General features: G+C 46.3%; 1 protein-coding gene across 2 annotated transcripts in view; it reads right to left on the reverse strand.

Annotated features, from left to right (window-relative positions):
• Nucleotides 1–278: 278 nt before the first annotated feature.
• The window catches only part of SLCO2A1 (solute carrier organic anion transporter family member 2A1), a 103474-nt gene continuing 78235 nt past the window's right edge, over nt 279–25517 (reverse strand). For both annotated transcript variants that reach the window (XM_014604594.3, XM_006263940.4), the window contains exons 7-16: nt 23047–23145; nt 19622–19755; nt 17404–17485; nt 15931–16095; nt 14508–14697; nt 7222–7381; nt 6226–6395; nt 4470–4534; nt 2452–2572; nt 279–1404 (exon numbers count right to left, since the gene is read on the reverse strand). In XM_014604594.3, coding sequence (XP_014460080.1) covers nt 1284–1404; nt 2452–2572; nt 4470–4534; nt 6226–6395; nt 7222–7381; nt 14508–14697; nt 15931–16095; nt 17404–17485; nt 19622–19755; nt 23047–23145 — 1307 coding nt within the window. In that variant the 3' untranslated portion in view covers nt 279–1283. The remainder of the gene's footprint in view (nt 1405–2451; nt 2573–4469; nt 4535–6225; nt 6396–7221; nt 7382–14507; nt 14698–15930; nt 16096–17403; nt 17486–19621; nt 19756–23046; nt 23146–25517) is intronic.

A 25517-nucleotide genomic window follows, 5' to 3' on the forward strand; every position in this document is an offset into this window, starting at 1 on the left:
GCCTGAAAGCACTTTCCATTCACTCTCAGATCCAAGCGATCGTTTTTCCAGCACATTGCCTGTTGGGTTAGTCCTGTGCTTTCTACACAGGCATGTCTGCCGCTGCAATGGCATGTGCCATTTGGGCCTGATTCAGTGAGGTCTCACATGCCCTCATCTCCAGGGGACCACAGCAAGAGGTAATGCTGACCCTAGGTCACCACAACAAACAGTTCTGGGGAAAGGAAGGAAATCTCTAGGATGGTTCATACTGGGAAGTCAGAAAAGCAAGCAGAGGATTGCAAAAGTGATGTTTATTTAAAAAAAAACCCACCAGGTATCTCATAATAAACTACTGGTATTCATATCATACAGTTAGTCTACCTGTGTCCACAGTGACCTGTGTGCGCAAGGGGGAGAGGATACAGAGGGGGAAAGATCGCTGAACAGAGAACATAAGTTTCCTCATATTGGTCCAATACTGGTCACCCTCCCCACGCTGGCCCCTCAGCCCAGCCCAGCCCAGCCCAGCCTTCCTTGCCCTACGGGGGATAGAGAGCTCACTTCAATCCTATGTAACAAGTGTGCTGGCAGGGCAAATGTTTCCGTGGAGGTGGGACAGGGCTGGGCAGCAGGCGCTGCTCCTCATCAGTCGCCCCCAAACTTACACACACTGCTTTAGTGGCTGTAACAGCTTGAAGCCAAGTAGGATGTGTCACCTGTGCCATTCCCATACATCCAAGTTTTCCAAGAGGCCACGTGCTCCTGAGGCTGTCCAAGGGCTCAGCTGGCAGAAGAGGCCCCTGCAGAAAGCACTGTCCCCTCCCCATGGTTCAGACCCCTCTTGTATTTCTTCCCTGAGAAACAGAAAGAACTGTCCCTTTTTTCTCAGTGACAGATGGCACTCTGCCAGGTAACACGTGGCCCTCTGATCCCAGCTCTGTCTCTTCACAGGTTCTGGCCTGTGGGCTCTTTTCCTTTACACAAGCCAGGGAAACCCCACTGACACTCCTTGGGAGAGTCAGCAGCATGGTGGCACTTGGTCCGCAACCCCGATCCACTGCCCAAGGCAGTCGTGTGACCCCCTCCAAGAGCCCCCTACCCTTGTCCATTCCTTGGAAGCACAAAGAAGTCTCACCAGTCAGCGTAGCTGGGTTACAGAACAGATTGCAGAGACGAGCAGAGCTCAGCTGCTAGTACTGAGTTGTTCTCTTACAATAAAAAATGAACAGAAGGCTAAGTACTGATAGTAAATACAGATCGGCTAGGGAGAGTGCCCTCCCGGTCAGTCCACAGGGGCAGGGCTAAACCAGACCAGCTGCCTTCTCCTGTACATTATATTCCTTGCTTTTCTTCACCCTCCAGCTGATGAGGACGACCAGCAGAATGCCAAGGAGTTTGTATCCCACCTGGAGGCCCAAATATCTGCCAAGAGGAAAGAGAATAAACAATGTGAACCTCACAGAGCAAACTCAGGAGCTGCCTTAGCTGGTTTTTGTCCTTTCTAAGGATGTCCTCACTTCCTGGTGGAATTGGAGCCCAGAACTCAGCTGAACTTTCTCAATATGAGAAAACAGGGCATGGGATGGGAACTCAGAGTGGGAGATCAAGGTTATTGTCTCAGCTCTGCCATTGACTTGCTGTGAGATGAAATTTTCCCCTCTCCTCTCCTGTCAATTCTCTGTCAAAACTGTTACCTCCTCAAGTCAAAGAGCATCCCCTTGCTTTGTAAATGCCCAGTGCCATTTTCCCTCATTTCAATGGTAGCCATTTGGCAGTATTGTTACACAGACAATACTGATACAAGTAATGTGCTGTGCAAAAATCTGTCTTTCCTTGCTAACAGCCTAGAGCACTGGGGTTGTAAGTCGGCCATAATAATTTAAGGACCTGTCTTAAAAAAAAAAAGTTAAACAAAGCCCCCCCAAAACCCCACCTTTCTTTAAATGCACTGGTATAAAGGCACTAAAAAAATAAGCATGTGCTTGATCCCCCAGAGGGTACTAATCACAACACAATTATTAGTTTTTCCATAGGTCTTGCACTGTCCTGTCTACTTTCTTCCTAGCACCACAGTTGCTGGATGGTAGAAAACTGGACAGGGGGGATAGTGGGGGTTCTCCTGTTATTTAGAGTGGGATCTGCTGTGACTGCTCATCCACAGCCCCTTTCTCCCATACGACCTTCACAACACCTTTGCTTGTTCTGCTCTTCCAGTCCCTTCCAGTCCCTTGGTAGATCTTGAGCATGCAGCCTACTCTCCAAACCCCTCTGCTTGCTATTTTTGCACTCCCACAAGCTACACTGTAAAAGGAAAAATAAAAAATTCTCTCAGGAACCATTTCCACCAACTCACTCCCTGCCATGTGACTGTCAAATGGTTCCTAAAGACCCTGGGCCAGTGGAATCCTTTTGAGAGCTGTCAGCCTAACTCATCCGGGCACAGCAATGGTGTGGCTGTCCAAGCCGTACCTGTTGCGCAGGAAGTCGTTGTTGTAGTACACACAGAATTCTGTATTGTTGTTTTGTGGCATCCACAGGATGCAAGTGGAGTCAATGAGGGCACCAAACAGGGATGGTGCTGGGAGCCAGGCTTTAGGCAAAAGGAGAAAAAAAGAAAGAATGAGGCCATGTGTTACAAGCTGTAAGCTGCTGCACACACGATGAACATGCTTAAGTTTCCAGAACCTGTTTATGCCTCCAAGCTGTTTCAAGGCAGCCCTGAACTATAGCCTGACCTCCAGCAGGTCCAGCACACTGTTTCCAGAGAGACTTGTCCCTTGCAAGCGGTACAGCCGCTAGGGTCTCAGCAGTCAACACCCTCTCACAACTCTTTTGCTTGTGCTGCTCCCTTTAGCCCAACCTCCACTTAAGCCATTCTCTGCAATATCATGAAATAAAGCATGACCTTCTTCTTTGTAATCTCGAACTGAATACCACCAGCCATCTTTATTTTCTCCACAGATCCCCAACTGGCTACCTACTCTTACCACTCCTAGTTTAATCTTTCACCTTCTTCTTTCCTGTATGCCACTCAACCTCCAAAAGCAAGGACCCAGTTCCGATTCACATCACATGTGCATCATAAAGGATTCTCAGCTGGGTCACCAGTTGCACTTAGGGCTCATGTTAAGCTGCTTTATACAGCCAAGGAGAGATGTGAAACTGCTGTTAATTGGTGTAGCTCAGTGGATTGGAGCTGTGGTAATTTTCACCAGCTTCTAATTTGGCTCCCACTGCACTGCAACAGCAGCATGAGCATAAATGACAACTTTTCTTTCTTTATTGCTTTTGTAATAGTTGCTTTACTTGTTGTAGGAAGATTGCTATATTAAGATGCATTGTGTCATGCAGCGCACCAGCCCCTCTATTGGAGTCCATCAGCATAGCTGTGTTGTCATCAACGGAGCTATGCCAAATGACACCAGCCCGGTTGTGGCCCAGTATGTTTGTCACTAGGGATGTGAGGTCTTTAATGTCCATAAGCACTCAGGGCATCAGCTCTGACTCATGTGAATCTTGCTTCCTCCTTTTTCTGGTTTCTGGTGCTACACCTCTGTACTTCAGAACAAGACTATCATAAAATGGGTAAATAATCTATAATTGTCTAGAAGAGGAATAACTGAGCCACTGCCTGATGGAGAAGTCCAGCGGACACAGACAACCTCCAATCTGCTGGAACACTGTGGAAGAGGAGCTTAAAGCAGCCACCACCAGATTGTAAGTTCTTTCCAATCCACAAGAACAGATGGACTCTTGGGGCTTAAAAATAATAATTAATTAGGCTGCCAAAGGAAACCAAATTGAGAAAGGACTAATTTGAGTTTCACAGAACCTTGCTGTCTCCTTGACAGTCTCCATCTAATGGCTTTCATGGTTCATTCCCCTCAGTGCTGACTCTGGCATGGTTGGCATGGGCAGCTATAACAAGACAGACAAGGTTCCTTGGGTAAATGTGATATCTTTTATTAGGCCAACTAAACAGTTGGAAAAATTGTTCTTTGCAAGCTTTTGGGCACAAGTGCCCTTCTTCAGGCAAAGGGAAAGTCTGTTGGTGTTTGTGTGCTTTCCTGGGTAGAACAGAAACCAAAACGCAAATCAGGTCTGTGCAAATGCAAATGTGTATCAGTAAGGTTCAAAGGGAATGAGAAACAATAGGTGTGAAAAGGCAAGGGGGGGGAGGGGGAGGAAGTGATAAAATGTAGCTGGTAAAATGCAGACAGGCTACCTGGGGTTATCAGATGGCAGTCAGGTAAGTTATAATTTTGCATTTGGGCTTCTATTCTACCCAGGAATGCACACAAACACCAACAGACTTTTCTTATGTCTGAAGAAGGGTGCTTGTGCCTGAAAGCTTGCAAAGAATAATTTTTCCAACCATTTAGCTGGTCTAATAAAAGATTTCACATTCACCCAAAGAACCTTGTCTGCCTATGTCCTTAGACCAACACAGCTACAACCAACAACTCTGTAACAAGACAGGCACTCACCCAACAGTCTCATCAATAAGAACTGGACTCCAATGGCAAATGATTTTTCATCCTGGTTCACCACCCTGCAGGGGGAAAGGTCCAGAGGTTCAGGTCCAGAGGAGTCTGGGTTCATCATTTAGAGTATATTGCCCTGAACAGGTTGGAATTTGCCTTCCAATGATTTGGGGTTTGTCCTGTCTTATGAGACATGCAAAGTTTACAGTTCCGTCTAACCGGACTTGTCTGTGGGTATGAGTGAGTGAAAAGCGGAGGGGAGGGAAGTGATGAATGAATAATTTCTGAGATAATGACATCTGATTCAGAGGGGACAACACCAGTGGCTGGAGCTGTTTGGAATACAGGCAGCTTTTCTTGGCAAAAATTTGCAAAAGAAATGAAAAAATTGTGGATTTCTTTTCAGAAACAGAGAGTAGATTTTTCTTTTTTCTTAAAAACTGGAAAGTTTCTGGCTTTTTTTTTTTTTTTTTTTGAAAATGGCAACCAAAAAGTTTCCAGGTTTTGAGTGGTTCTGGCTGACTGTGGTTTTTGAAAGCTGATAAGTTTTTGGTTTTCATAAAGAAACTTTCATAAGAAAAATAAAACATTTCTTTTAGGAAAAAAGGCTGTTTGCTTGTTAGAGAAATATTCTCACAGAAACCACTGGCTGGCTGTGATGGTGATAGGAATCACTGGTTGGTAGGTGGATTTACTGACATGATGTTAGGGGTGGGGTTGAAAAGTAAAATTGGAGCACGAAAAGCAACCAGGAGAGGGGCTTGTGACAGAGTAAGGTAAACTGGGGAAGGAAGTTCACAGCTTCTTGGGTGTGTTGCTCTGCTGCACCCTCTCAATGACATGGTTTACACCATCATTTGCAACTAAATGATGGTGCTATCATTTGGTATATCTAGACACCAAAAAAGTAACTTTCATGAAGGCCATGAAACAATTTCATGGTGTCATACAGCCCATGAAGAGTGCTGTCCTTCTGCAACCCAGGGTCCTTGGCCTGGTCAGGAGGAGATGGGTTGGTAGGTTCTGATCTGAGGAAGAATGTAGCTTTTGGAAGAGCAGCATGCAGGCAAAGAGACAGGGATAAAAGACAGGAAAATGAAAAAGTCATGGCTACCACATTCAGCTGGGAGTAAAAGGCCACTGGGGAGCTCATGGTCCTGAGGTTGTTAATGGATCTGGGCTGCATTCAATCTTTCTTCACCTCCATAGCAAGCCACAGAGATAGCCACAAGCCAGATACAGAGCTGGTGTTAATCCACACAGCTCCCTTGATTCCCCATTGTTCTGGTATTAACCTCTGTGGAGCTCTGCTGGTCAGCAGTCAGTGAGGATCTGGCCCATGGTGCCTCTCCTTTTCCACCCTGTCTTTACAAAACATGCAAACTTGGATCAAACCCTCCCTGCTGCCTCTTGTCAATGATGGCCTTCGGCCCCTGTGAATCATGAAGCCACAGAGGGCTCCTGCCAAATGCAGCCACTCAGGCCACCACAGGGAATGGCATCCTCACGTCCCCATCCCACAGGTCCACCCCATCAACCAGGTAAAGAGTTCTTCACCTGCCCACTCTTGGCTCCACCTGGAAGGTCTGTTTAGAGGTACTATGATGACATAGGTCATCACAATAAGAATCTGTCACCACAGACAGCCAGGCTGGAGAGGATAATAGAGACATCTGATCATAGGTGGGGAGAAAGTGTGATGGTGCCTTTCATGTGCTACGTCACAGGAATTCCCACAATATTTAGATCCATCACTTACCGTAAAACCATCATGTAGAGGGGATTATGAGACAGGCTGGCAATCAGTGCAGCAAACGAGATGACGAAAATAGTAGGAAGTAGGAAGTGAGAGCACCCTGCCGGACAGTGTCCACGCTTCGCCCAGGATGCTCCGTCCATGGAGGGGATGCAGGAGCAGTTCACATAGAGCTGTTCAGAGTATTAGAAAAGAGAGTCAAGCACTTCTTGAGGGCAAGATGTCTGCAGTGAAGTTTGCAGGAATGTGAATGTGCCCATTCTCTTCTCATACAAGTTTCATGGGAGCACTGGCACTGGCATTAGAAGAATTACCCCATGAGCCATTCAGAATATGGGCAATATTAAAAAAAAAAATACCAGAAGGGCATAATATAGTGCTTCTTACCAATGATTGCTCAACAAGATGGCAGCAATAGAAGACATGGGCCAGCTTTGCAAGACCTAGATCAATGGTTCTCAACCTTTTTAGACTCAAGCTACCCCTCCTTAGACTCAAGGCACCCCCTTGGAAAAGGCCAGCTCTAGCTTTTGCTCATTTCTTGACTATGAAAAAATAATAGAGCAATTCTTCTATTGCAGAGAACTCAGAAAGACTACAGCCAGTCAGGATGTTTCTGATACAATGCATTCCTATTTGAATGTTCCAGTGTTTCATGGTCATCCTATTCAGAACAGTAAGTTACTGGAAAAAGTCCTTTGCCCCAAGAAGTGTTCACGTGTTGCTGTTGAGTCAGACACTGGCATAGCCACACTGGCAAGTGTTGACAGAGAAGGGTGCTTTTGTAATAGCGCTTTGTGGCCCTAAAAATGCTACCACTAAGTCTTGGCTTTTGAGTCTGAAAATATGACTGTTGTAGCTGAAGCTGTGTTCTGCTTGCTGCCATCAGCTCATTCAGAAAACCATCCCAATTCTGGCTCAAGCTTGCATGTGCTGCCAGGTGACTCAAACTTTACCTCACCTCCCCAGGCCCTGGACCCCAAAGCCTCTGCTACTTACCACACTCTTGGGCATAGAAGAATTAACAATGGACCCCGTGCAGCCAGCGGCACAGGCAGAGAGGTACTCCACATTATTTTCTCCACAGATTGGGTCAAATAAATGTTTTTGCTCACTCATATTTTGGGGGCACTGATCCTTTGAGTTGGAACGTAATGTACTGCCAAGAAAAAAGGAAAAAAAATGTAAAAAAGGGGGAGGGGACTCTCTTGAATTTTCTGACTGGTTAACCAGTTCCCCTGTTTCTCTTTGTTTTGGGTTACTCTTTGTTTTGGGTTACTGCCAGCCAGCAGCCTGGCCTCATGCCTACTTCCTCCCCCCTGCAGGTACTGCTGAATTTTATAGTGCACTTGAAAGTAATTACTCTATATGCATGCAAACAAGCACTCACACACTTCTTTTCTGGTGGAAATCTAATCACCAAATGCCTGGAGAAATATACCTGTGCTAAGATCTCCACCTCAAGTAACTAGAAATGCAAGGAAGCCCAACCCAGGGAGACCTGGTTAGAACTGAAATTGGAAGTGTGCTAGCCCCAAAAGGCAAAATGAAGGCAGGGCTGCATGTCACCTAGTCCACTTGTTTTTCCTTTCTTCTTAGCACAAAGATGAAAAGCAAATCTCTGGAGTGAGAGATGTCCACCCCATAATCCCTCTTTGGGGATTGTGCTTGCAGTAAAATCCTTGGTTGGGGCAGATGGCAACACAGAACTAACGTTCATTTTTCTGCATAGATAATAGTCACCTGCGGCTTCCCAGGTATTGTATAAGGCATATTCACTGCTCTTGGGTTTCTGCCCTTGTGCAGTGGAGGGCAGCATCTATAGGATATCAGACCACAGGAAATATAAAACTGGCCTGAGCAAGCTAATCTGACACAAGCAACTTGCAGAGGAAGGAGGGGAGCAGGTGGAGGGAGCTCCTGGGGAGAAAGCCAGAATCCAATTTCAAAAGGAGATAACAGATGTTGAGCCCAAACCTTGTTTTAGAAGGCTATCAGGTTCATTGCACTTCCTAAAAATCCTATGATGGGAAGGAAGAATCTTCTTGGGAAGACCCTTGTTAAACCCTTGCACCAGTCCCCTCCTCCACTCCAGCATTTTTTCTCATTTCTCAGATTGGAAAAGTGGGTGGACTGTGGGTCCCTCCAGGTCTGCCATGCAGAGGTTTTGCAGACAGCGGCCCCCATAATCAGCAGGAGGACCCTGACTCCTTTCTTTTTGTCCTGATCAAGCTGCTTAGTCATGGCAGAAAGCTTGGGAGCATCTGTTCTTTACTGCACTACGTTAGTATCTCTGCCAACATCATGATAGCCCATGCCTTCAAGCCTGTCTGGAGAGCAAAAGTGAGACAAGCCATAAAATACCTCCTGGACTTTAATAAGACTTTTGATCCAGTTCCACATGGCAGTCTTATAAATACACTGAAGAACTGTAAGCTAGCTGGAATTAGTGTTAGGTGGATACATAATTAAATGACTAACCATAAGCCAAGAGTACATATAAATAAATGGATTAATGGGAGAACAGCAGGAGGTTCTGAGGAAGTATCCACTGGGAGCATCTACACATGCATTGATGCACTGTAGTTAGTGCGCATTAAGTTTAGTATCTGTAATAACAGATACTAACTCAATGCTCAGTAGCCTTTTTAGTGATTCTAATGCAAAGCAGACTAATTCTACTCTGCATTAGCATGGCTTTTACCATGATGCGCTAATGCACAATAAACGTAGTCTACTATGCATTTAGTGTCTTGTGTAGATGCACCCACAGTGTTTTGTCTTGGGTGTGGTGCTGTTTGATGTTTTTCTTGATGATTTGGATATAGGAAGAGAAAGCTTCCTGATTGATCTTGCAGGTGCCACAAAACTGCAGAAGGGATGAGTGCAAATACTTTGGAAGGTAGATTAGAATTCAAAAGGATTGAGATAGATTAGAGAACTGGGCTATAGATAACAATGATAAATTCTGAAAAAAACATATGCTAAAATGTGTATGTCCCAAGGAAGAAAAAACAGCTACATAAATACAGTATGGGGATAGCTATCTAAGGAGCAGCACTGCCTGGAAGCATCTGGGAATCATCACAGGCTCAATGTAAGCTAGCGATGAGGTGCTTTCACAAACAAGGAAATGCAATTTGGGGCTGTGTTAAAAGGAGGTTTGTATGCGAGAGAAGAGGCAATAATATTTTTCCACTCAGTGCTGCGTAGGCCTCAGCTGGAGTACTGTGCAGTACTGAGCACATCTGGGCTCTGCATTTTAAGAGTGATTTAGGAAATAATGGAGAGAATACTAGGTCTGTGTGAGTCAGCAGCGATCCAATCCGGCTTCAGATCCAGCTGCTTTGGATGGCAGTGATCTGATCCGGAGCTCCAGACCGGGTTTCTGCCTCGATCAGGCCGAAGCGGCTCTGAAGCTTCAGAGCCACCTCGGAGATCTGGCCACAGGGTATAATGGGGGAATCGATGAAATATCTATAACTTTGTTGTTTTTTGTCCGATTTGGATAAAACTTGCAGGGACAGTAGCCTCTGCTGAGAGCATGAAACTTAACAAGTTTCAAGAAGATTGGTGCAGGGATTTGGGGGGAACTGTACCCCAAATTCTTGAAAGCCAAACTCATGTCACAGCTGTGTGTCACAGCTCAGGGGGGTGAAAACTGCAGAGATGGTGGCTCTTGGTGAGGCCACAAAGCCTGCCAAGTTTAAAAAAGATTGGTAGAGGGGTTTTGGGGGAACTGTACCCCAAATTCTTGAAAGCAAAACTCCTGTCATGTGTAAGTGTTACACCACAGGGGGGTCAAAACTGCAGGGCCGGTAGCTCCTACTGAGGCCACAAAACCTGCCAAGTTTCAAGAAGATCAGTGCAGGGGTTTGGGGGGAACTGCACCTCAAGCTGCGGACAAGCAAAACTCGTGACATGGGTGACCCTGTGTGTGTTCAGGCGCAGCGGGGTGACAGCTGCAGGGATGGTGGCCCCTGCTGTGGCCATGACGCCTGCCAGCTGTCGAGGAGATCAGTGCAGGGGGGTTCTGGGCTCTGCACCCCTAGCTGCTGACAGACAAAACTCATGCCATGGGTGCTTGTGGGATTGACGGTGTCTGTCTTGGGGCAGTTGATTGTCTGTATTGATTCTTTCCTTTCCTTAGCCTGGTTCTGTAGGTGCTAATTGTTGGTACTTAACTGGCTACATTACCTAGGTCCTGTGTATTGAGCTGGTCCCTGAGTGAATCATGATTGATTGGTAACTAGTAACACAGTAGCTTAGCAGCCAGGCCTGCAGTAGTCTCCCCTCCCTGCCCCAAGACAGACAGTCAATCTCACAAGCACCCATGACATGAGTTTTGCTGTCAGCAGCTCGGGATGCAGGGCCCAGAACCCCCTTGCACTGATCTCCTCCACAGCTGGCAGGCCTCGTGGCCTCAGCAGGGGCCACCATCCCTGCAGCTGTCACCCTGCTGCGCCTTAACACACACAGGGTCACCCATGTCACAAGTTTTGCCTGTCTGCAGCTTGAGGTACAGTTCCCCACAAACCCCTGCACTGATCTTCTTGAAAATTGGCAGGCTTTGTGGCCTCAGCAAGAGCTACCAGCCCTGCAGTTTTGACCCCCCTGTGGTGTTACATATAAATGTTACAGGAGTTTTGCTTTCAAGAATTTGGGGTGCAGTTCCCCCCAAACCCCTCCACCGATCTTCTTGAAACTTGACAGGCTTCATGCTCTCCAGAGTCTACCACCCCTGAAAATTTCATCCAAATTGGATGAAAACTACAAAGTTATAGATATTTTATTGCTTCCCCATTATATACCCTATGGCCGGATCTCTGAGGCAGCTCTGAACCACTTCAGGAAGCCAAACGAGGCCAGCGCTTTGACCCAGACATGCTGCTTCGGACCCCAAAGCATCCGAAGCTTCTCCAGATCCAAAGCTCTGTCCGAAGGCTCGCACAGCCCTAGAGAATACAGAGGTGAATGACAAAGAAAACAAAGGGCTTGGAGTGCAGGCTGCATGAGGAATGGCTGAAAGAACTAGATATGTTTAGCTTGGAGAAAAAGGAGCTGAAAGGGGGACATGACAGCAGTTTTCAAATAGTTGAGCAGCTGTCATGAAGAAGGAGAGCAACTGTTCTCCTTTGCCGCAGAGGGCAGGATGTGAGGCAATGGGTTTAAACTGCAGCAAAACAGAATCTCAGAAAAACACTTCCTCTCTGGAAGAACAGTGGGACAATGGAACGAGCTGCCTGGTGAAGCTATGCCATCTCCTTCACCAGAGGCTTTTGTAAAGGGACTGAACAGACCTCTGCTGGAATGGCTTAGGAGCAGCAAACCAGGCATCAGGACAGGCCACCAGGCCAGCTGACCCTTGAGGTCTCTGCTACGATGCTAAAGCCACTAGAGGGCACCCGCATGCTGACCCATAGACCCAAACCGGATGGACTGAAAGCACACAGCCCCCGCTCTCCCCCCAGCTCCACTTCACTTGTCTGGCAACCCACCGCAGAGCAAGGTCTGTAAGCCAAGGACATAAATGTGCCTCTACAAAAGGGTCTGTAGCAACTCACTGCTTAGTAACCTGCCTTCCTCTTTCAAACAAGCAACTGAAGAGGCTGTCACTAAGATGAGCAAACAATCTTGAAACCTAACCTGGCTGGACTGTAACAGAAGAGAAGCTAAGACCAAGCAGCTGGATCGGCTCAGTCAGTGAGAAAACAGTGCTGAATGAAACCAGGCAGCAAACTCCGTGGAGAGACCTTGCACACCTCCAACACACAAGGTTTATGGAAGAAGGTTTTGTCAAGACTGGCAAGGTTCTTTGGGTAAATCCGGTCTCTTTTATTAGGCCAATGAAAATAGTTGAAAAAATTCTTCTTTGCAAACTTTTGGGTACAAACACCCTTCTTCAGGCTGAGGAAAGGGTGTTTGTACCTGAAAGCTTGCAAAGAAGAAATTTTCCAACTCTTTTAGTTGGTCTAATACCAGGTTTACCCAAAGAACTTTGTCTGCCTATGTCCTTAGACCAGCATGGCTACAAGCAATACCCTTGTCAAGACTGGCACCTTCTATATGATCAGACAGGGGCAGATGGGACAGCCACAGGGTGAGCCATGAGGCCTTCCAGTGTTTGAATCCTGCCCTGACCCCAGGAAGCATGAATGCAGAGATCTAGTTAGATATCCTTCAGACAGAGTGCTTTGTTTCCAAGTGACATGGGGGATTAATTTTACCATTATCTTTCCAACAGATGTGTCCTTGCCTCCCCAGGGGTGACATATGGACAAATTAAAAAGGGAACGGAAAGAGTAGTGAGGTACTGGAGAGGAGGGTCTTAGGAGTTTCCTGTTAAATATTCTGCCTTCCTTTTCAAGGGAAGAGGTGGGTGAGTTTTGCACCTCTGATCAGGTTCATACCCTCTGCCTATAATAACATCACTGCAGCCAGGTGTGATGGAGCCTATTACAAATCCACTTCTGAAGTGAAATTTTTGCTTTTTGGAAACCATTATCACAGGATTCTCTCTCCTGAGTCTCATGTTGCTAGCACCAGTTATGCCCATGGAAGCTACAAGCCAGAAATGAGAACCTCATCAGTACAAAGGCTCTGCAGGAGCAGAATTACCAGGACTCCTTGTCATAGGCAAAGCCTTACCCACAAGACTCTCCTTCCTTCATCTTGGGCACCCCATCAGATTTTTCACCTTGAATCTAAAATGACATAAAGGGAAACACGTTTCCCTCTGATGACTGAGAGCACGTCCAAAAATGGAATGTCGGGTTCAAGGATAAGTATCAGATTTTTTTTTAAAATCCCTAATGACAGCCTCAGATATCAGAGTACACGCAGTGCGGTTCTCAGCAGCAAAGTATAAACATTTCCATCCACTTACTTCAAGTTTGTTTGCTGAGTGCTTGACGCCTTCCTAGCTTGTAGTTATGTAAGTGGTTTTGTTTAACTATGGGGGAAAAATGAGCATATTGCCCAGTCCTTCACCACTCCTGTTTGCAAGCAACTGCGCCCCTGGGACAGAGGGCTTATCACACGTCAAGGGAAACATTTGGTGTGGGAGCCCCTTGTTAAAATATTGGCAGTAGGTTGGGAAATGGCTTGATTAAGGTGAAACTGAAAACAAGCTTGGGGTGGAGCCCAAGTACAACTTTATCTTAAATAAGTAAAAGGGGACAACAAGAGCCAAAAGTTCCCTCACATGCAAGCAGAGAGCGACTCTCCAAGAGATGTAAGAAGAGAGCAGGCTGCTACCATCCCCTGAGACAGTGCATATGCTCTAGGCCTAGAGAAAAAGGCAGCGATCTCAGTAGCGAAAGGCCCCTACCCCTCACTGAAATCTACAGCATATTGGAGTCACTGAGCAAGTCCCAGGGCTGTTTGTCTTTGGAAAGGGGCGCTCTGTGGTCATGAATCTCATCCTAACAGTGGGGTTCAGAAGCCTAATGATGAGATGTCCTTTTGTTCTGCACTCTGCATATACTGTATTTAGGACTGGCAGGTTGCTCACAGATTCAAAAACCAGAATTGGCCATTAAATTATTTTATTTGACCTCCTGTATAGGACAGACTGGAGAATTTCATTCACCTGTTCCTATAGTGGGTCCTAATAGTTGTTTTTTTTTTAAATGAGTAGCAGCAGATTTCAGGTGCAAGGTGGGGCTGGAACAGCTCACACACCTGAAGACATGGAGTGCTCTATTCCGGCTCAACTCTTGGAAGTACCGCTGTGAAAAGCAGGACTTTCCAGGATGCTCTAACCCCAACAACCCATTGACTGCCACTGCACAGTGCATCCCCCCACTCCCTAATCTAAAGACTTGAAGCAGCAAGGACACAGGATTGGAGTGTAATGGTGATGGGGTGGGCTGAGGTGATGCACATCTCTGGCATGAGGAAGGGGAGCTGTAAGTGTTTCCTGCAGCAGCCACCAAGGGAGGAAACAATGAGTAGCAGGATCTGATTGGAAGCCAGTATGCAGTGATGGTGGAGGCCAAGCCATTGGGTCAGGGGTTGACTATGTGTCATCCCCCCCAAAGTCCCTAGTGGCCAGAGTGCTTGGCTTTGCTGTGAAGTCAGGTCCCCAGGTGGCCACAGCCTTGTAACAAACACAGAACTGAAGTGTGGATTCAAGATCAATACGTTTAAGTCATTGCAAGTCCCCGCTAATAGAGCAGAAAGTCTTGCTTTCAGTACTAGGACCCCAGTTCAAGCCTTGCTTACAACCCTGTTGGGGTTGAACTCTTGGTCAGCCCTTTTCCACCAGCACAGCTCCACATTACCGGTCTGGGTAAAGCCCAGCGATGGTTTGCGTAGAGCAGCCCATGAAGAACAGCGGGAGGCAGAGAAGAATGGAGATGATGAGCACCACCAGTGCAAATCGGGGAATGGCCTTGAGGGAGAAGCCAAAGCGTTTCATGACGATTCCTCCTAAGAGCATGCCCAGTGCCGCTGCTGGCAGGTTCACAGCTCCTGAAGTCAGAGAACAGGCATTAGTCATGAGGGTAGGATGAGCGCTCTCCTTGGTGAGACCCACTTCTGCTGGCAGTGTACAAGGACAATCAGTGCCTGGCTTTTCTGGCCTTGGTGGCAGGAAAGGGAAATTGCAGCCATTTCAGTCTCCTGAGGCTGCTGAGCTAGCTGGTACCCCATCAGGGACTCTGGCTCAGAAGTCTCACTGAAGATGTGACATTTATCTTTCAGAAACTGCAAGCAATACCATGCCCCCCTTTTGCCTCCACGACATGTATGTCAGGAGCAGTGGGTGCATCTACATGAGATGCTTACTGAGCATCAGCCTACTAACACTGTGCAGTAGCGTGGCAGTTAAAAGCTGTGCTAATAGCCTGCTGTGCAATGTTATTAGGCTAATGCGCAGTAAGCATCACAAAATAACTGTGCGCCAGCTCTACTGTACAGTAACTCTAGTTGGTAGTTGCTGTGCATTTAGTTAGTACTTTATTAAGCAAGTACTAAACTAAATATGTAGTATCCAAGGTGCATTAATGAATATATGTAGATGCGCCCAGTGAGGAGGAGGAGGGGAAGGGTAGGACATTATGACACCTCTGCCTCCCTCAGCAGTTCTGTCTGTGATGGGGGAAGTCCCAGGTACTGGCTGCTTTGGCTTTCTAACCCCTTTGTCCTGCCAGAGCAGAACAGACATGCTGTCATGCAGCTGAAGTTCTGGCCCATAGCTTATGGTAACCTTCCTTAATTTTGCTCATCTAGCCAGTGTCAAACTGGGTGCACAATCATTTTCCATTAGTGCACTCGCTCAAAGCAGCTTATGCCCAACTGCAACATCTACCCAACTCTGCCTTGTCCATGCCAGCAGCTGTTATGTGATTTAATCAGTGGGGTCAGGTAAGAGCAGTCATAAGCAAACAAAGGAGGTTGGCCATGGAGAACCTGATTAATGGGTGTCACCAGGGCCTCATTAACAAACACTTTAGGGCAGGAAAAGGGAAAACTTCATCACTTGGCTCAAGACTGGAGACGGTGGAAGTCCCTTCATCTTGTCTACTCCCTTTCTAGTTGCTGTGCTCGGAAAATGTACTTTTAACGATTTCCTTTGCTTAGAAAAACAAGGACAATATAGCCTGGGAGCTCCACATTTGGGAACAAATTTTTCACATTTCAAACCCATTCTTTAGATTGAGGGCCATTTGGCAGCTCTCCCTGGGACTTCAGCATGCATCTCACCGATGAGGAAGTTGGCGTAGGAAGGGGTGGCGCCATACTGCTGCTCCAGGAACTTGCTGAGGAAGGTGGAGAGACCAGCTATGACTGAGGAAAAGCTGCATTGAGCTAGGACCAGTACGATGAAGAGGGGGTTGAGGAGCATCTTTAGGAAGACCCGAGGGAATTCTATAAAGAAACAAGAAAGAAAAAAAACCAAACTTATCAAAGAGCAGGTCACGCCAGCAACTCATACCACCAAAATAAAGCCTGGAGACAGACCTTTCATGATTAGCTAATACAGGAGCCTTTTGAGGACATGCTCGTTAGACTACTGAGGAGAACTAACCCAGCAGGACAGCTCCAAACATGAGTACGACCGTTCGTCTGGGAAGTGGAGGTCGCCTGCTACCCCTGCCCTAAGCCCATGCTTTCAGTGTCTTCAGTAGACCTCTAAATTACTCTACATTCAGAAGTCTACTTGTAATGTTTTACAGTTATATCATATTTGCTTTTTTGAAATACGGGCTCATTTCTCACCTGGTATAAAATGGCAAAGCTCCCCTGAATTCAGTGGAGCCATTCTGGTCTGCCCCAGTTGAGGCACTGGATCATTGAGTCTTCTTGCAGGGAAGATGAATTATTTGTACAAATTAGTCACAACACGGCTGATTTTTCCTTACAGCTAATTTGAGACTGCTGCATCAGGCAGGTCAGCCTGATGATATACCACTGGCCATGCATGAGCCACGGTCCTTCTACTAACCAGCACCTTAACATGGATTTCTCATTTTCTAGCAGAGAGCATCATGGAGACAATAGACCCTTCGTTAAAGCCCAGCAAGGAAGAAGAAACAGGTCTGAAAGCCATCAGGCAGGAGAGCAGTGGGGCAATGGGTTAACAGAAGCAGGAGGACAGCATGTCCTAGGCTAAAGATGAGTAATCATGTTGAGTTAGGGTGGGATTTTGTCAGAGGGATCCCTTCCAACCCCCTCTTTTGCCTACACAGATCTAGTTAAACAAATGGGCTTAAGCCTCAAGTAGAATGAGCTCAGTGGTCTTCTATATGTGAGGCCTGGTGGCTGTTGATCTCCGGCTCAACAACTTTTTACTTTGGCCTGATCAACACACTGAGAAAAGTTTTCCAAAGCAGCCAAGAGACTTTAAAAGCCCCACTTCAAAAAGTGATTTGGGCCCTTCAGCACTTAAGTCCCTTTGGCTTTCAGTGAGCCTTGGGCTGTTCAGTAATTATGCCAATCCAAAGGTCCAGTTTGAGAACTGTAGAATATCTAACCCTCTCTTCTCAGGAAAATCCCATGATTAGCACAGCCGACGTGCTGCACAGAAAGACGGAGCAGTGTGCAGAGTCATGAGCAAGGAAGTTACCTGGCCCCTGCCTAGCCGTAGTGGTGAACTAGGAGCGAGTCGCCCCAGGTCCTGAGGACACTATGCACTCAGCCAGTTAAAGCAAAAAGTCCTGGAAAGGAGCCCCTTACTTTTAATGAAGTCCACCAAGGAAACTTCTTCAGTCTTGGCTTTCTCCATCTTCCTCAGCATGTCTGCCTCAGCACCCGAGTCCTGGAGAGAGCAGACAAGAATGACTATAGTGAGACAGAGAGAGTGACAGGCAGATGGTTAGCCTTCTCACAATGGGTGCCATCCCCTTACAGTATGTGAAAGGCTGCTGTTGCACTGGTCCAGTGACATAGGGAGGGAGAGAGCGGGGGGTGGCAGCAGGAGGAAGCAGCACATGACAACCAGGGAAAAAAACACTCCTTCAATAGAAGAGTCACTTCAGCCCCTCTGGCCTTAGCACTGGCAGAGTCCCAGACTAGCATGTATTTGCTCCTTGAAGGCGAAGACAAGGAGATGTACTTTGCCAGTGCAGCGGGAGGTTACCAGTGATACTTGGCCCTTCAACCTTCTGGAACAGAGCTTATCTTTGAACCATTTCCAAGGCTGAAGCATTTGCCTGCCCTGCTACTGCCAAGAAGTTAGTTATCTTCTGCTCAACTCTGCTTTTGCATAACTCCCTCTTACCCTTTCTGTGTTAGGCTCCAGAAGGTAACTCCCATCCCATGATGTTTTTCAAGGGTATGAAGTAATTTGCCCTCCTGAATCATAGCAGAAAGTCAAAATCTAATGTTACTGGGCACAAAAGAGTCACAAAAAAAGTTTTGGATTTGGTCAGCAGTTTCAATTGCATCAAACAAGCCTTCCATATTGCTCCTGACTCCCTTTTTATTATGAATTTAAATTTCAAAACAAAATGTAAGTTAGAATGAAGTGGGGGGAACCCCAAACTGTTTTGAAAAGGGAAAAATGGGTTGTTTCACAATTTTGAACTTTTTGCCATTAATTTGCAACACAGGAAAAATTGTTGAAATGGACCCAGTCCCACAAAGAGATTTAATTTGAGCAGCTTGATTCCAGAGCTCCCCTCCCCTACCCCCCAGACACTCTCTGCAGTCTAATCCTCTTACCACAGTAGAGAGTGACCTTGGAGAAGAGATGGCCTTCAGCATGGTGGTAGTACTACCGCAACAGGGTGGGGGGAAGCACAACAGCACATAAGAAGGTGGCAGGCAACAGCAGATATTGGGAGGAGGGTGGGCAACCGACAATGACATCTCAATGCTTAAGTGAGCTGAAAATGTTCAGCACAATAAATGCAGCTAAGAATTTAGTGCTAAAGAAAGACTGACAGTCTTGATGAATTGGGGACATAGGAAGTGCCAGGCTGGATCCGCTGAATCCACAATGTCCTGTCTCCAGCAGGGACCAGCACCAGCTGCTTCAGAGAGAGGTGGGAGAACCTGTGCTGTAAGCAGTCCTGGGCTAACCAGCTCCTAAAACTACCCAAGGCTGGCTGAGGTGGGAGGATTGCTGTCCTTTCCAGAACTCAAGTTTTTTGTAGAATCTAGATAATCATATTATCAATACAAGACTGCCCAGTCCTGACTGGCACCCTGGCAGGGTCTTGGTCTCAGTGGGGCAATGCGTTCCTCTGATGAGGAATACCAGGACATATGTCCAAAATATGAAGTTTACCAATTGACTCATGTCACTGTCTCCGAGTCAGCGGACTCTTGGAGAGGCCCATGTAGCAATGCATCAATGGCAATGCATTCCTCTGATGAGATGGGTCATGACTGAAATGCCTCTATTTTAGCAGCAGACCTGAAAGAACATGAGCTTCTCTGTGCTGCTCTGTCTATGAGCCTCAGTTTTGATTTGGAGGAACTGGCTTCAAAGCTCAATGTTTGTGCTCAGCCATGCATTGAACAGACTGCTAGTCTGCTGAGCCAGGTACCTAGGGTGCCAGTGTATTGGGAATGTAGATCCTGGACAGAGATTACCCAGCAGGTAATTCAGCAATGAACTATTTATGGATTTCACATTTTAAGGGCCATAACAAAATCAGCCAATGAGCAGTGTGCAGTTCCTTCCGCGTGAATAAAATCCCAAATTATTATTGTTGCCAGTGTTATTGCAATACCCAGCAGCCTTAGTTAAGGAATCAGTCCCTTGTATAGTGCTGGCTAGGAGCTCATTAGAAAAATCTAATATATTTTAAGAAGCAAACCCTGGTATTTCCTTTCCCTTCCTCCACCCTCCATTCTTGTCTCCCCTCCAGGGCTAGCATCTCCTCTTGAAATACCATACAACTGCCCCGAGCCAAAACATTTGGTCCCATCAGTGTCTGGGTCTTACCTGCCCTTTGAACATGTAGCGGGGAAAGAAGAAGTAGGGAATGGAGGTGATCAATAAGCAGCTTGAAGAAATTAGGGGCCCCAGCCACCAGGCTCCGATCCAGCCTTGGTCCTGTGGTTTCAGGTTCACAGTGCCTGAAAAACAGCAGGAAGAATGAAGTTACCCAATGTCTTGTGGGGCACATTAGCATAGCCTGGATCTCCATCCTCCTGCTTGCAAGAATATAGAGATTCAAGTCTGTCACTGCTTTTAAACCAGCTGAACTTTACCACGAGCTGCAGGAGGTTTTTTAAAAAAAATACACATCATTGACCCAAAATAAGAACAAATCCCCTCAAATCCACTTCCTAGGAGACATAGCAGCAGAATGGTTTCATATGGAGCCCTGGGCAAGGACCAGACCCCCACAGCAAGGGTAAGAAGAGCATAGCTCTGTTAAAAGCACAGAATCAGGGAGGCATTTCCCGTGCAGTCAGTGAGGCTGCACTGATTTACATCAGCTGGCAACCTGTAGCTAAACACATCCACATAGTGGGAGTTATTACTTCTGGTCAGCTGTTCCTGCAGAAAGCTCTGCTCTTTGTGCTACAGCTTCCCCATCAGGAGTTGGCTTTGAAAGATCAAGGCCCCAGACAGATTAATTCCCTGATAAAGTGCAGCCTTGTTAATGCAGGTCCAGCCAGACACCAGCTTGGACTGGCTCCTTCTCCCTCCAAAACAACATGGAGCTCAGAAAAAAGTCAGATGATTAGGGTGTGAATGGAGCTGCCTACCCAGCTGGTCCATGGCAGGGCAAGGCAATGCTTGCCAAGCGGTTGGATGAGAGACTCTAGGTCAATGGGTCAGGAAATGAAACGGTATCCTGCGTGTCTTGCTGTCAGCAGCAGCAAAGCAATGAGTGCCATTTCACAGGTCTGGTCGCAGTCCTTCTGCATACACCTTAGTTAACTTGAAGGCTATGGCCAGAGGTTGGCTGCACTTGGCTGGATGTGGGCTCAGGTATCCGCCTGGTCCCATGATATGGATGAAAACCACAGCTCTGCCCTTGCATTGTAAAGGATGTAAGTCACGTCTGAGAGGGCAGAGTGCAGGATTATCCCCTCTGCTGCTACTACAACATGCACATGTTCTGGTGCACAGGGCAGACATCACCAGGTCTGTTCTCACTAGAGGTGGAGCAACACGTCCCAACAGCTCTGCACTTTAGGATTGCCCAGAAGACCAATTAAATGAGCATCAAAACGTGCTGGAGGAGGAGGATTCAAAGATTCTCCCAAGAAAGCATTCAGTTAAAGGGATTAAACCCTTTCTATTCCTTCATCCTTTGCCTTTGGACACATGGTTTGACTGCACGCTTCCACACAGGTGGCTAGAATTTATAGCAGCTACTTTCCTGTAAAGAATTTCTCTCCTATCGTTCCCAGGTTTAGCTGCTTTCTGCTGGCTGCAATTAAGGGGATGACCTGTTGTCGCCTGTGTGAAGGGAGAAATGGTGTTAATGAAAGTGATTTCCGAATGTACAAGCTCCAGGGCCTCACACCCTTCACTGGGAAGAAAGATGAAAAAGTCATTCTGCTTGCTTCCAACGCAGACATCCTTCAGAAGAGGCAGCGTTACTCACGGGAGGTCGAAGGATCGTTTGAGTTGGCATGGAAAGCGCATCTCCCCATTGTTAGGATTTTTATGAGTGGAAAAGGAACAAGTAGCAGTCTTAAGCCTTTGCTCTTCTCAGCCCAGACTTCCTGTCGTCCAGGAATAAACTAGAGCCCGCTGAAAGAAAAGCCCACACCCCATTCAAACAATTGCCTGACTTCCCCAAACAGGACCAATCTACTTTGGGGTGGGTGACATCATCATGGAGCGACCACACAGAGGATGCTAAGTCCGTTTGTCACCATGGGGATGAAGCCTGATCTTTTTTTGCTATTTCCTGCCTCAGCTCATTTATTTTTCTTATCTGGCACCAGACAAAAATGACACATGGGTTCCAGTTTCTCTAATGAAACACAGGAAGAGCCATGTTAATGATGAAGCTGTGAAGAATGCTTTAACAATAGGCCACAGAATGCATGGTAAATGAAGAAAATGATCCCAAATGCTGGGAACTAGAACTGTAGGGAGATAAGTTCTCATCTCACTGTTACTTCTCTCAAACGATGTGGTGACCTGTTTGCCCAAAACATGCAATAATCCCCAAAACACATGCTTATAGCAGTCATCGTTGTTTTGTGCTTGGGCAGCATCCAGTCTAATGGGGTCCTGATTAACAATGGGACTCCTGCATGGTGCTACACTTTGCATACTAAGAGTAATACTCTTTCGGCACATCTACACAAGATACATTAGGCTAATGCACATGAATGTGATGTGCATTAAGGGCATGTATATACATGTGCTCACCCTTAATGCACATTAACAACAGTGAATTTAGACTAATTGTGCCTAAATTTGATACCTGCAAATGCAGGTGTTATTTAGGTGCAATTAGTTAAAGCACATTTATGCATGTGTAGACATGACTTGGCACTAACTTTAGTGCTGGGTCTGCCCAGCCACTAAGGGCACGTGGCAGGGCTGCAGGGACTTGACACTAACTTTAGTTGACTCCCAAAATCCCTGCACATGTAGACACCTGCCAAAAATCGTTTAATGTGCATTAGTTCAATGAGGATTAAATTTAGTCATGCTTAAATGTACGTGTAGATGCGCCCTTTGTATTCTAGAAGGATTCAGAGGGTGCAGCTGAGCCTGCTACCTGCTTCCCCCATCTTGTACTGAGTGCCAGGTATATTCTGCCCTGAAGAACTAATAACCTATATAGATGAGAGAAAAAAACAACAGGAAGAGAGGCACAGGAGAGCAAAAGGTTGTGGCAGATCTGTGACAGCCAGGAACAGAAGCTGCCCACTATGCAGTAAGCATAGATAGCCCAGGCCAGCATCCATAGTCTGTAGGCCTGGCCTAGGTCATCCTTTATTCTTCTGTAAATGCAAAGGAAGTTTCCAAAGCACCCAGGCCTCTACCTGTTCAGCTGTGACAGCCCCACTCTGAAAGCATCATCTTCTTTCTCCCCTGGAGTTTTAGCAGTGGGCTAGCTTTCAGAAATCACTACTGCTATTTTAAATTCAGTAAACAGCACATCAGATTATTCATAGGCAGATTTTGGTTTGGTGCAATCTTTGTCTGCCCACCTAACGCTGTCAACATATCAGCTTTCCCTGGAGAGGAGACTGAACTGACAGTTATAGCCACTTTGCATAATACTGTGGGGCTATTCCGGGACATGTCTTTCCGCTGGGGTGGTTGCCACAACCAGGACATATGTCCAAAATATGAGGTATGCCAATGTGACTCGTGTCACTGTCTCTGAGTCTTGGAGGACTCTTGGAAACGCCCATGCTACCCCAGACCTGTGCAATACTCACTCATGTCCACTCTTCCAATGTCCACAAACATCCGCAACACGACGGACCCCAGCAAGAATCCAAAAGCTGGGCCGAACACGGCAATGGCAAACAGGATTGCTGACAACGAAAAGAGGGGAGTGCCAGCGTGAGCGGGCCATTATCAAGAGAGAAACTGCTTTGCTGCAGATACTGCATTTATCTTCCCTTGTGAGGCAGGGAGGATGTCACAACACATGGGAGAGAAGTCATCTCTTACCAATTGATAGACAATTAATGCCTCCTCTATTGTGCAGCTATTATATGCACTGTTTATCCAACAGATGCATCAGAGAGAGGAAAAGCAGCTGCCACTCAAAAGGATCTTATCCAAACTGACAAAATCAAGGTCTCGCTGAGACATTCAATATTGAAATCACTGCTTCCAGCTATGCCCTGTGCATGAACCGCCTACTGCAGTACTGTGAAAATACTCAGTGAAGAAATATGGTGGCAGGAGCAGTGAGGAGCTAATATGGGGGGCAAGGCACCCTCATCACCCGCTGAAAGTAGAGACAGCAAAGACCTCTCAGCACTTAGAGGTGCATGAAATTTTTCAGTGAAAATGGGGGAAGGGGAGGGGAGGGTTAGTGAAAAATGCGGAGTCACTGACACTAAAATGCCCTGCAGATTCACCTCAGGTCTGTGTAAATGTGTGGGGGTGGGAAAATTGTCTTTTTTAAATGAAATGTTTTGATTTTTTTCCACTCAAAACAATTTTGCCTTTCAAAATTTCTTTCTATTTCCTTAAAAAAATGTTCAGTTTGAAATGAAATGTTCCAATGAATCAAATCTAATTTTTTTAGATCTTTAAAATTTGCCATTTCTTTGTGCCATTTTTTTGGGGGAAAAAAAGTTTATTTGCATAACCCTACTAACACCTTACTGCATCAGGTCCTCAGTGCCCAAAACCATATATAATCATAACCATATATAATCATATAACCATATCATATATATGGTTTTGGGCACTGGGGGCCTGATATTGCAAGGTGTTAGTAGGGTTATGCAAATAAACAATTTTGGGGGTATATATACCTGCCACTTCCAATATCTGACTACAGTTTCTCACTAATATATATATCTAGTGAGAACATATATATAGTGAGAAACTGTAGTCAGATACGGGAAGTGGCAGGTAGCATGACACTGAACACCAAGTACTGTTGGCTTCCATCCAACAACACACTCAACCCATCTCTCTTCTGCAAAGCACTTGACATTAAGGAAATACTCAAGTCTCATTGACCTTGGTGAGACTTGAACACATGCTGAAGTATTTTGCCTAAGTGGGACCTGCATACAATTTAGATATGAAGCAACCCAAGAGGTCCATGCTACTTCAAAGGGGTTCCTGTTTTTAAAAGAAATGAGATAGTGCTTTAATTCCTGAGATATACCAAGGTTTTCATAGGCAGGGTCACTAGAAAAATTCTTCCATTATTAATGATTGTAACACCTTACCACAGGAAGACACTAAGCCCTAGAACTTCTCAAGGTTAAAAAATGGACTGGCCATTTGTGTGGATAACAAGGGTGCCCTGATGTAGGAACATCTGTGCTAACATATATTTGGGAAGAGACCGTAAACCTAGTGCCTCAGATGTACCCCATTAGAGACTGGGAAAAGGGAGGAAGATTGTCACAGAGGACAACTGCAGGCCTTCCTCTGAAGTCTCTGGTGCTGAAACAAATGGACCATTAGGCTGATCCAACCTGGCAACTATTTTGTCTCCAGCATGACGTACTCCAGCCTTCAGCCATTTCTACACAGTGAATTTATGGTGCCTGGCAGCAATGCCTTCAAAGAACACCATGCCCACTCTGTACAGCCTGGCTCCAAAACCAGAAGCTGTGTGGCCACATCCACTTGGTGCTTCAGGCAAGCTACTTGGCTGTGCTGAGAGAAAGGGTCAATTAGCCCATCTCCTAGCAAATCAGCTCACTCAAGGCACTGCACACCTCTATGCTGTTTCTGGAAATGCCACTGTCCAATATATTAAGTTTCTTGTCTAGATGCAGCATCTGGGATCCAAAAGGCTATTAACAGCATGCAATCCTAGAAGCATCAGTTCCTTACAGGGAACCTATAAGCAAAAGGCAGAGGTTGCGTTGTACCTGTAACACCTGAGGACCTAAGCCTCAAATCTGCAGCTACTTTGTGAGAACTGATCCTTGGCGCTGGATTTCCACAAGAGCTTGGCACCTAACAAAGCAGTCAGATTTTCAGAGCTCAGCATGTCAGGTGCTGAGCTCTTCTGAAAATCTGGCTTCCATTGTGGGCATTCAGTGGGTGAAAACTGAGCCCTTTTAGTTGCCAATCAGCAGCTCCCATCTGCAAGAAAGGTCTTGGTGACTTTGCTGTCTACCAAAGTCTGTTTGAACCCCCTTTGTGTTGAAATGGGAATGAAAGAATAACAGTCAGAATAAGCATTTATATACAAACCAAATGA

This window comes from Alligator mississippiensis, chromosome 7, assembly GCF_030867095.1.
Source record: "Alligator mississippiensis isolate rAllMis1 chromosome 7, rAllMis1, whole genome shotgun sequence".
In the NCBI taxonomy this organism is placed as follows: Eukaryota; Metazoa; Chordata; order Crocodylia; family Alligatoridae; genus Alligator; species Alligator mississippiensis.